We start from the raw sequence: 12,559 nt of genomic DNA, 5'->3' as shown, positions 1-12,559 counted from the left end.
TTTAGAGGGTCATTTTTTTTTTTTTTTTTTTTTTTTTTTAATTATTCAATCCGAGGACGACGAGGGTTTACGTATTTTAACATACCGCATATTACAAAATGGTTTGAATAGTAAGTATTTTAGCGACGAAAACATGTTCTTTTCTCAGATATAAAAATCTAGTTTTCAGAACCTAATTATGACTATGGCGTTTTCAAAGGTAGGCTAGCTGCCTATAGAAATGGTTAATTTTGACATCGAGTTTAGTAATTAATTTCTAGATTAGATATTTTGTTTTAGTGCACGACTGTTTTGTTCATTTTTTTCTTTTTCGTTTTATAATTTATTCTGTTTTTTATCACATCTGTCTTTTATGGACAATCCATCTATCTACAGTTAAGAAAACAGGGAGAGGAATAAAAAGTAAGGGGAAGTGTCTGGAAAACAGAGAAAACAAGAGGAAAACATTATTTTTCAAACTTCTTTGCTGTGATATGATGTGCCACTATGGCCCAGGCAGTGTACTAGAAAAATATCTTACATCAATGATATGTAGATGTCATTTATTAAAGACATGCTTTTATTTAAAAAGAACTTATCAAAGCTTTGTAGATCTTATTTCAAAAATACCTTCTTTAAATAGACTACTAAGAGATTAGTCCTCCCCCTCCCAGGGCAATTTTCAGAGGCACATGTTATTGCGATTTCTAAAAGTCACATTCGACAGAGAGACGACATTTAAGTTTTATTTCTGAAAGACAAAATGAAGCTATTTTTTTTTTTTTTTTTTTTGTTAAACCTCATTTTCTGGATTTTTGTATATTAGAATAAATATTCTTCTAACCCTATCGCAAATAGAGCCCCTAATTCGGAGTTAACAAAAACCACAAAATTCTAAATAACACATTATTAAAGTGGCATTTATATATTTTTCTGCCCCATGTATTCTTCATAATTTTTACTCTTCTAACTCTTATATACCAAAGTCCAATATTTAGAAGTGCTAAGCTATTCTTCCTTAGAAACAAAAGATGCAAAAGTCATTGAAATCGTACCGTTTTCACTGGGGAAATAGTCCTTAATTGGAATGCCCCCTTTAACAGGCCCCAAGGTCCAAAGGCCGTTTTCTTCAGATGAGCCAAATTTCCTTGGGGGAGTTTGAACAGCTAATGTAATATTTGCCTCTGCACCTCCAGCTGGTAAAATAAAAAAGTAATTAAGTAAATTAAAGAAAAGTAAATTCTGAAGTTCATATCTATTAAGGTTGAAATATGAAATTAAGGTTTCTCTCTAATGGTGTCATTCCCTTTTCCCCAGAGAAATGTTTCTCTAGACAAAAATGTTTTATAAAAGTGATGAGATTTTCATTCTCTTTAGTCACAGGATAATTGTTTTTTCCTAATTATATTTGCTTTATTCTAGCATTTACAGCTAGAAAAGTTACACACTAGGAATTAAATAAAGGAGACTAAAAATTCATCTTAGTCTCTTATTTTCACAAGTTTGAGGATAACCATTCCTTTGATTATCTACTGAGATATTTAGTCTTTTCAACAATTTTTTATCATTCATATAAAAAATTATTTTCTAAAGATAATAATGGAGAAAATTTGCGAAGGTACGCTCTAAACTGGTAGCAAGAGTGTTATTGGAAGTAGTAAAACAAACATGGCCTTCTATTTTTGTAAAAAGAAAAAAGAATTCTCCAATCAATACTATACAGGAGGGAGAGTAGAGTGAGGACCCACAGAATCCCGTGTGCTTGTGCCTCTCAGTATCTAGGACTTTTTAGGACTTTTAGGATTTTTTATTCTGTTACTTGACAAGCAAGTTCTTCTCTAAGGATTATTTTTTAAACCGAAAAGACTTGAGTATACTAAATCGATTTTTATGACACTTTACATTAATTAAAAGACGCAAATGCTACAATAATTTTCTTGGAAAACAAGCTTTAAAGACTTGAAAATTTTCCTGGGAATCATATTTCATCATGGAATATTTTGATCATGAATTCAAAGACTAATTAAACATCTTGAATTTTCAAACTAAAACTGGAATTTATATTTATTGAATGAAAAAACAACAAAAATTCTGAAGATCTTAAAATAATTGCAATATCACTGGAAAGCAAAAAGTTATGGCTGGTTCCTTTCAAACAGGTGTTAAGTAATTCTGATGACAGAACACTTGGTTGTATAAAATAGAATGAGCCACTCTACTATTCATTTGCTGGTATTTGTTTAAATCACATTTATTTATTTAATTAACGAAAAGAGCTTTGTCTGTTTCACTCTGATTTAAAAAAACAAAGCTTAATTATGTTCTTTTATATTTGTACCACCATATAATTTATTTTAGAGAAGGGGGGTATCTTTTCCAACGACTAATGTTTCAGCTTTAGACTTACTATTTAGCCTTCATGTGAATTGCAAGACACATAGATAAAAAAATACATCCAGCGTAATAATTCGAGCTTAACGTTTCTGCCTATACATAAAGCTTTACAGGGAAAAATCGGTCATCTTACAGAAACTGCATAAGAAGTAATAAGAGCCAACATAGAGAAACTACATAAGAGGTCTGCATTGAGGAAATACTAATAATAATACGAAGAAATTTCGAAGCAAAATTCGTTTACCCGCCAAAAATTTGTGTTGTTTTTGTTCAGTTCTTTATGTTTGGTTATTTTGCAAAGCCAGTGTTGACAAAGTTCAAGTGTTAAGAAATAGCGGCAAAACTTTAACCAGTCACCTGGTCCTTGTGTACACATTGATGGCATATTTTACTACAAACAAAGTTTAAAGGATCCAATCCCAAAAAAATAAAATCGAAAAAGAATGAATAGAAGAGATCTAAGCAATTATTTCGAGACGGTTGGGTAGTTTCAAGAAAAGGCTTGAGATAACAAGCGTCATCGCCTTTTTTTATAACATTTCTAAATTTTGCACTTTTGTGTATTTTTGGTCTTCAAGAGAGTGGGGGGAGACTTCCCTAAACCTTATTGTTGGTCCCTCAAATTTTTTTTTTTTTCTTATTTTATTTTTTTTTAGCACTGGAGAGTTTTCATCTTGTAACATATAAAGTCAGGTAGATGAACGAAGATCTCTAAACAACTCTATAAAAAGGGTGTTCTTTGAGTTAAATTTCATGAATCGATTCTCAGTCTTACTAGCAGCTATATTATATCCTCGAATCTAGGTAAAAATAATTTTAATCTCCCATAAAATACGGTACAAAAGCAACGCAAAACAAGCCAACTATGTGGCATATGCTGAGAACAGCCGAAAATCAGAAAAAAAGCCTTACCTCGACAAAAATAAATACCATTATCTGAATAGCTAACATCCATTACGCTAAGCGCACCCTTTTTCAAAATTTGCAATTTCCCGCTCGTTCTAAGAAGATCCTCACCCTTGTACCAAGTGATCCGTGACCTTGAAAAGGGAAAATCAGAATTAATTATAAACGAAGGAAGCATGGTTACGGCTAGCGTGTTTTGAAAGTGCTATATAGAGGAGATAAAGAGAATTGAAGAATTGGATACGTTTCTTTTTCAATGGGTCTTCTGGATCCTACTTTTTCAAAGCTAGGAAAGACCAGGCATTACAATAATATATAAACATGAGCTAAACTTTTTAGAGTATGCACATGTATATAAAAAAACATACAAAGATAGACCAGATAAAAAAAACTATTGAAAACTAGCCAAAACCACAAGACCTGGAACAAAAATTGAATTTTGAATAAAAAATTCGTGTCACTGAGCCCATATCGCTACATTTAATATACTTTTTATTTCATCGATGTTCTATATATATAACATGCTTGATACATTATAAAATCAGATTAAATAACATATCCTCTTTCAGTAAACTTATACTGTAATATTTAACATTACCAAACGTTTAAAAAGAATTTATGAAGGTGACTGGTATGAACGTGAGGTGGTCTTTGAGCCATGCATCCCCGAAATCTCTCTATTTTAATCATTTTTCCAATATATTTTGATTCGTGTTTTCCACAGGGTGGAAAATTAATGGCGTTGCAAAACTATGTCCCTCCCCCCAAATTAGCCCGGACTAAATTTCTACTTGCGTGCATGCTTTTAAAAGAAAAAGGACAAAACGCACAGGCTAGTATATTTATTGTTGTTGCTGTTTTCTTTTCGGTAGGGGGGGGGGTTAGGGGATATAATGATAATTTTTCTTTTAAATATGCTATTAAAATTAATATGGTGTAAATGCAACCTGAAATTAATTTCAAAGGAGCGCATCAAATAAGAAAAAGGAGCGCTTCAAACATTGGATTACGAGTGCATCAAATAAGAAGTTTTGAAATTAATCCATTTTACTACAATTTCCATTTACAATAGCATATTTTTATTAATATTGCACGTTATATTATCCTTTGAACCTTTAAGAAACTATAATAATTCTATGGACTTTGACCTATATCATCACTCCTATGATCAGGCACGCAGGCAAGAATATATTACTTCCTGGAAGGTGGAGTGGGGGGATATCTGGGGAGGAGAAGTCTAAAAAATACAATAAAAAGGAGAATTTATTAGAAATATATTGTAAAATATTAGAAAAATAGCCTGTATAATAAATAGGCGAATATAGAAAAGGAAACCCTATATCTCAAAGAGGAAACTGGTATCAAATAACTCCCTCCCCCTCACTGCACGCATGCCTACTTGGGATACCGTAACATCAAATCGAAGGTGTATTTGATTCGTCTGGAAAAAATTAAAAATTCACAAAGGATACACGGTCAAGGCTAAATAAACCCTTACAAAATTTAGCCCAGCAAAGATCAACCCATCAAAAATCCACTCAAGCAAACTTTCAACCTACGCGAAACTCAACCAAAGCAAAATTTAACCAGGGCGAAATTCTACACGGGCGAAACTTTACCGAACTGAAAGTTCAACCGAGCAAATTCGACAGGGCAGTCAAACCTCAAGGCACACAAAACTCAATTCCTGTACCAGACATCATTCTAGATGTTCCTTTTAAATTTTTCCCACACATTCTGCTATTTTATTTTTTCAAACAGTTCGTGGTAACGAACTGTAAGTAAGGAGCGACCCGGCTCAATAGTAACCGAAACTCTAAAAAACTGAATTTTGATATCAATAGATACATCAAAAGCATCAGATTTTAATGCTGATTTCAAATATATCAGTTTCATCAAGTTTAGTCGCTGATTTTCGAAAAAAGGGGAAAGACCCCCTAAAATTTATAGAACCTTAATGAAAATCACACCATCAGATTCAGCATATCACAGAACCATACTGTAGATGTTTCAAGCTTCTATCTGCAAAAATGGGGAATTTTGTATTTTTTGCAAAAAGAAAGATCACGGATGCATGCTTATTTGTTTTTTGTTCGTTTGTTTTTTGTTATTTTTTTTTCCCAGGGGTGATCGTATCCACCCAGTGGTCCTAAAATATCATGGGAGGGCGCATTCGGACGGAAATCAAAAGTTCTAGTGCCCTTTTTAAGTTAACAAAAAATGGAGGGCAACTAGGCCCCCTCCCACGCTCAATTTTTTCCCAAAGTCACCCGATCAAAATTTTGAGATAGCCATTTTGTTCAGCATGGCCGGAAATATTATAAATATGTCTTTTAGGATGACTTAATTCCCCAAAGCCCACGGGGGGAGGGCTGAAAGTTATGAGCTTTACCCAATGTTTACATATAGTATTGGTTATTGGGAAGTATACAGGCGTTTTCAGGGGGGATTTCTTCTGGTAGTGGGGGGTCGGGGGTTATGCGGGAGGATCTTTCCATTGAGTAAGTTCTCACTGGGGGCAGGGACATTGTTATGAAGGGGGCGCCAGATTTCCCAGCATTATTTAAAAACGATCAGAAATTAAATAAAAAAAACAAGTTTTTCAACTGATAGTAAGGAGCAACATTAAAAATAAAAACGAACAGAAATTATTACGTATATGTTTGGGTTCGCCCCCTAGTCAATATCTTGCTCTTTAAGCCAAAGATTTTTTGGTACTTTCATAAGAGCTATTTATTCTAATTAACGGCCTTTGTGATTAAGGGGTCATTTTTAAAGAATTGGAACAAAATTCGAACTTTAGCGCAAAGAGCGAGATATTAACTAGGGGGCGAACCCCCTAATATACGTATTAAAAATATATGAATACAGAAGTTCGTTACGTAAGTTAATTCGTAAGTTACGTATATTTATTACTAATAAAAACAAAAATAACATGTTCGTAAATAAAATTTCATAACTTTTGAGACAGCCATTTAACCAAATAAAAGTAAAATAAATATAAAAATTTTGTTTTAATTATTCATGTACGGTGAGCCAAAATCAAAACCTGTATTAATTCAAAAACGTTCAAAAATTAAATAAAAAAAACAAGTTTTTTTAACTGAAAGTGAGAAAAAAAAATGTGTGAAAAATTTAAATTTTTTTCAGAATGTGGGGCTAAGCTTAGGCAACGAATAAGTACTATTTGAAATATAAAAATGGCTTTAAACGATTGTTTTGCCTGTTATTTCAAGCAAATTTATGGTCCTATGTCAATTTTAAATTCTTGGTCAACCTTCTTAGAACCATAGGCGGGTGTGCCTTGTTTGCCTCTTTTTTACATTCTTGATCAGCATGCCTATGACTATAGGCAGGCATGCCTCCTTTCCAAAAACTAACCTGACAAGTATGTGTCCAATTAGAGAGTCATTCATACTCCTGCCATTTACCCGTGCCCCAGACATTTAAACATTTGCCTCTCAATTACTTGGACTATCTGTCTTGGCTTTTTTCTGTCTACAATTACCCAGCCCAGTCTTGATGCAACCTATGCAACCTATTGCCCAAAATACTTGATAACTTCAATTAATGAATTGAAGTTATCAAGTATTTTGGGCAATAGGTTGCATAGATTGCATCAAGACTCGGCTGGGTAATTGTAGACAGAGAAAAGCCAAGACAGATAGTCCAAGTAGTTGAGAGGCAAATGTTTCAATGGCTGGGGCACGGGTAAATGGCAGGAGAATTTTAATGAAAATCACACCTTCAGATTCAGCGTATCAGAAAACCCTATTACATAGGTTTCAAGCTCATATCTGCAAAAATCTGCAACTTTGTATTTTTTGCCAGAAGAAAAATATACGAATATAGAAGTTAGTTACGTAAGTTAATTTGTAAAGACATCCATTTAGCAAAAGAAAAGTAAATTTTTTATGCAAATTTCGTTTAATTATTCAATGAATAAGTAAGCCAACGGTTAGCCAAAATAAAAGCTGCATTAACTAAAAAACGATCAGAAATTAAATAAAAAAAAAACAAGTTTTTTAAACTGAAAGTAAGGAGCAACATTAAAACTTAAATCGAACAGAAATTATTCCGTATATAAAAGCGGCTGTCCCCTCCTCAGCGCCTCGCTCTTTACGCTAAAGTTTGACTTTGTCTCGCAACTTTATTTTTTAAAACAATAAAAACTTTAGCGTAAAGAGCGAGCCGCTGAGGAGGGGACAGCCCCTTCCATATACGGAATAATTTCTGTTCGTTTGAAGTTTTAATGTTGCTCCTTACTTTCAGTTAAAAAACTTTTTTTTTTATTTAATATTTTATTAAACCCAAAATAAACTATCTGTGGAGGTATTCCTCCACTTAAACAGGGTTCCAGAGGGGATTCCAGAATCAATCTCTGAAAAATACAAGAAGGGATTTCTCTTCTACCATTGGCTTTAAGATCCATCAGAAAATTTAGGCTCAATAGTACACTCTTCTTATTTTCGAATCTTTCTCCCAATGTGAAAAATTGCGTAAGACGTGAAGCGCCACAGGTACAAGCCTCAGCCTTTCCCCATGAGAGATGGACGAAACACGAAAAGGCTAAATTCTAGGTTGATGTTTTTCATATTCCCCCTCAGGGTTGGAGTCCATCAGATAATTCTTTCTAGGGTGAAAGTAGAAATCAATACCCATTGGAATTTTTTTAGACTTGAGCTTCGAGCCCCACAGACTTGAGGTTCTGAAAGTTAACTCCAAGAGAGAGGGGCAAGACAGAAAAAAATCATCTTTAGGCTGAAAACGGTCAGGTTTTTTACTTGGTCGAACTTTATTTGGTGAGTTTTAACAGGTTAATTTTTGCGCGAAGTAAATTTGCTCACGTTGGATTTTTTTAGTTGGGTTTTTCGGGGTAAAATTTTATGAAGATCAGATTCAGTTGGAGGCTTGCTATTCTCAAAGAATTCCAAACTTCTAAGTAAGACTGAGCAGCAACGGTGGCCAAAGGCCCAAGCTAAGTTATACAATGACTCTGAAGTAGTAATGAGTATACAAATATCTTTTTTATTCTTGTGTTCATGATAAAAAAAAGTATGATTCACCAAATATCTTGTTACTGGGGAGAAAATTAGAAAATCTTGAAAGCCTTTGTTTGTTGTCAGTTCTTTTGTTACAACATTTTACCGATATTGATTTTTATAAAACATCGCCCAATATATAAACGAAAAGCATGATTTTACTAATCAGACTTACTTGTCGAAATGTTTCACAGGACATCTAATATTAATGGTCGTTCCTTTGTAAACAAGGGCTCGTCCACCAATTTTTAAAGTGACTTTCTTTTTCAAGGGATCCTGAAGGTAAGTGAAGTTGCTTGACAACGCATTTATTTTGGCTCTGAAAAAAAGACAACTAATATACAAAGAATAAAAAAAAACATTTAGACGAAATACATTTAGTTAGACTGATTCTTACATAAAATATACTTGTTCGAGAAAGAGGGATGAGGAAAGAGACCGAGTAAGAGAAAGAGAGTGAGAGAGAGAGAGAAAGAGATATAAGGGGGAACCGCATAGACTAGATAGAAATTACAAGTTTAAGCTACTTAGTTTGTTTTACTTAGCTTCAATCAATTAATACATTTTGTTGAACTAATCATTGCTAATTGTCAGTCAACTCTGGTCCTCTCTCCGTAAGTTCAACAGCAGGTGAATTTAGCAGTCTCCAAGAATAAACAATGGGGTTTTCTGACTAGGTTCTAAGCGTCTGAAACCCATTCTTACAAGTTAAAATCAAATTAACTCTTTTATCAACTACACCTTCTACCTATTGACATTTTTGGCAATCGTGTAAAAACAAAAGACAAGCAAAGATAACCGTTGAGTAGTGTATAATAACAACAATAATAATAGCTTATGTTTGACCCCCTACACAATGTGGGTCGATGTCATGGTGTGGAACCACTGGGACCGCACAAAAAAAGAAAGAACGAAAAAAAGAACAGCATTAGTATATTTAGCAAAGCACAATTGCAGGTTAACTTATAGATTTGGTTCCTATAAGTTTAACATTGAAGGATGCACTTTAAAAACCCTTTCCTTGTTTCCAGATTTGACTAAACCCAATAAAAAAAAAATTGACATGCAACTGCGAAGTTCAATTTTTCTTCGTGATTTCCTTATGCTTTTGTTCCAAAAATAAAAGCTTCTCATTTTTCTTCCTCTTGCCTAACCTCTTTAGAGATACTTAATGCATCTTTGATGGACACTGGAACGCCAGAACTGTACCTTTAAAAAGTAAACCTCTACTTAGAAATTAAAAGACTTTATGTCCCAATTGCAAGTTTATTTCCGCCCTAAAAATTATAATACTTAAAAAAATTTATGCATCCTAAACATAATAGTAACTATGCTCTTATGGGTTTTAACATCACTTCTAAGCCAGAAATAGTCTCCATACATTTATTTTATGACGCATAATATTGTCATGCTCTTCCTTCATCGGACGGAAGAATTGCAGCTGAGCTATATTTACTTTCACTTGCACATCTAAAATTACAGAGGACAAATATCCCATTCGGTCTGTAAGATGGAGAAAAATGACCAATGTGAAGAAATAATACTGATAAAGGTCATTTCTGAGACCAAAGTTCGGACACTATAGTTTTCCAAAGAAAAATGACACCCCTGGATTAAAAGAAGGTCTCAAATAAAATGACATTTGACATTCGTTTTAACGGGACTAAAATCAACTTTATTTTGGGAGACTCTGACAAGAACGTTTACAGGTATAACGCCAAACAAATTACAATTTAATATATTTAATATATTCTACTTGCTCTTTTATTTCAACTATTTTAGTTGGCCATTTGGCAACGAATGGGCAACATAATTTTTGGTTTTAGACTTTTCATATATGCAGCAGCCTAAAACAATATATAACTTTGCTCAAGTTATTGAATCTTTGCTCTTTTCTATTTGTTTTTTACTGCATTACAGTTATTTACTCCCATTTCGTCCACTAAATTTTTGCTGTATTTTAGGGTAAGAATATAAAGAAGAAACGATCAAAAATATTTTTTTTTAAGGCCAAACAAAAATACAGAAAAAAACACAAAACGAATGTTTCGAAGGGAGAACCACCTCTCTTCTTCAGCACGAACAAACGAATATTTAAGGAAAATTCCAAAAAAGCATTGGCATTTTCCTTAAATATTCTTTTGTTCGCACTGAAGAAGAGAGGCGATTGCCCTTTCGAAACATTCGTTTTGTGTTTTTTTCAGTATTTTCGTATGGCTTTAAACAACCCCATTTTTGATCGTTTCTTCTTTATATTATGGCAGGCTAATATGATTTAAAAAATTATCTCGGGGTAAAAGCTATCTTATTATACATGTTGTGTCGTATTCTAGACTATTTCTGCTGAATATACGCTCAGAACATTAATCTCAGTAGACTCCACATATAACCTTTATTATTATTATTATTATTTTTTTTTATCAATATCCTGAAAACTTTTGCTTGTTTTTCATCGCAATACAAATCCGTTGAAAAGTGTCAATTACTTTTACTTATCTTTTTCTCAATGGATGACACTTTCCCGAAGAATATATGAAATAACACCCAATCTTAATAGGCGATAAATTTCGAAACGTCCAAATTTTTAATAGAAATTTTTTGTAAAAATAAGAGATCAACTATTTCTTCTCTTAATAAAACTAGGCTTAGCTAGCTTGATAAAGGTAGAAATTCCATGCCAAAAGTAATCAAGATCGTAGCTTTTGAATATATCAGAATCAATGCGCGAGCTATAATGACAGTACATACACTAGCGTAGACTAATTAATAAGCGATGCTTCTCCCATAGCCTACACTGCTTTTTCCCGCCGCTTCGTTTTAGAAGGAATAGTTGCAGAAACTGTCGAGGGCCCTCAGTTGATTGACATTTGAAAGTTCTAGTACCCTTTTAATGGGTCGACTGTGATTGGAGGGCAAACCCGTCTCTCCTGTGTTCTTTTGTGTTCCAGGCATTTCGTCATAACACTGAAGAATTAAAGATTGTTTAATCTTCCAGAAATTCAATTTTTTTCTATCTAATAATATTTCATACATTCATTCTAGTTTTGTTCATCGGATCTATGCAGCAAAGATTCATTGATATTTTCTTATTTTTCGTTTTTTTTTCTGAAGACTAGTTTATCGTCAGGATTTTTATTCTTGCTGTTGTTATGGCAAAATAAAAACCATTATTGTGAAATATATTCTGTTTTCAGTATAGAAAAATTGACACTAGTCTTTACAGGGTTTGAAAGGGTGGCAGCAGGGCCGTTCAAAGGGAGGGGGTTACCGGGGCAAGAGCCCACTCTGTGGCAGGGCGGGTGATGCCGAGGAGATGTCGTGGCTGTGACTTATGGGGCTTTTTTATTTATGTTTGAATCGAGAGGAGGCGCTTTAATTAATTTTTCCCCGGGCACTACCTACCCTAGGTTAATTATTCATGACTTTAGTTATGTAGATGGTAGCACTCGGGGAATCCCCGTTCTGTGTTGTCTTAAAAAAAGTGCTGGTACCGGCATTCGAAGGAGTAGGGCCGTTGCAGTACCAATTAATAGCATACTACTACTACTTATGATGTTCCTCAAAATGGCATTTTCGATCCAAATCGGGTGGAAGTTGTGGTGGTAAAAGTAATCTTGGATATAGATGTAATAGTAGCTGTGGCCAGAACATTTGTGGTCATCACAGGTTAAGTTGTCCTATGAGAGTGCTAGTAGGAATAGTAATAACAAGAGTAGTGAAGCTGGGTCAAATTCCCTTAATTTACTCAATCTTTAATGGTTAATATTTAGTCATTTACGACTACTCGCTAAATAATCCCTGAAAGACCAAGAGTCGGCAGAGATCCAATGTTTCCATGGTTATGAGGCTGGGAGATAGGGAAGAGGAGGCTTAATTTATATCGAATGGTCTTCCATTTACATCGAATAAGTATCATTTCATTACTAGTATTTTTTAATATTTTGCATGACCACTCTATAAAAAAAAATATATCTATAAGGCCTATGTCTTGAAAAAGGCCATTTCTGTAATTTGGCACCATTGCCATGTAAACCCTAGCGGCATATATTTAGCTTATTCAATCTTTTCGACGAAAACAATAGTCCCAAGTTTTGACCCAATGTCAAGCAGAGCCACAGAGCCACCTGGGCGCAACAAAGGTGCAGACAGATCGCTTGGACACCAGCTGACCCGTTTCATCGCTCCCAAATAGAACCAAATCTCAGACTTTAAGATCCAATGAGCCTTCTACTGTCATC

General features: G+C 34.0%; 1 protein-coding gene across 4 annotated transcripts in view; it reads right to left on the bottom strand.

The window, feature by feature from the left end:
- Positions 1-12,559, bottom strand: part of LOC148948608 (protein madd-4-like) — a 511,292-nt gene that overhangs the window by 85,448 nt on the left and 413,285 nt on the right. For all 4 annotated transcript variants that reach the window (XM_089094504.1, XM_089094505.1, XM_089094503.1 and 1 more), the window contains 3 exons: positions 8,497-8,640; positions 3,286-3,413; positions 1,035-1,175 (listed from right to left, as the gene is read on the bottom strand). In XM_089094504.1, coding sequence (XP_088950630.1) covers positions 1,035-1,175; positions 3,286-3,413; positions 8,497-8,640 — 413 coding nt within the window. The remainder of the gene's footprint in view (positions 1-1,034; positions 1,176-3,285; positions 3,414-8,496; positions 8,641-12,559) is intronic.

The sequence above is a fragment of the Artemia sp. Qi Xiang Cuo genome, chromosome 9 (genome assembly GCF_049724085.1).
Source record: "Artemia sp. Qi Xiang Cuo chromosome 9, ASM4972408v1, whole genome shotgun sequence".
Classification (NCBI taxonomy): domain Eukaryota; kingdom Metazoa; phylum Arthropoda; class Branchiopoda; order Anostraca; family Artemiidae; genus Artemia; species Artemia sp. Qi Xiang Cuo.
The sequence above is the reverse complement of the archived record's forward strand: the minus strand, read 5'-3'. Positions and strand labels throughout refer to the sequence as shown.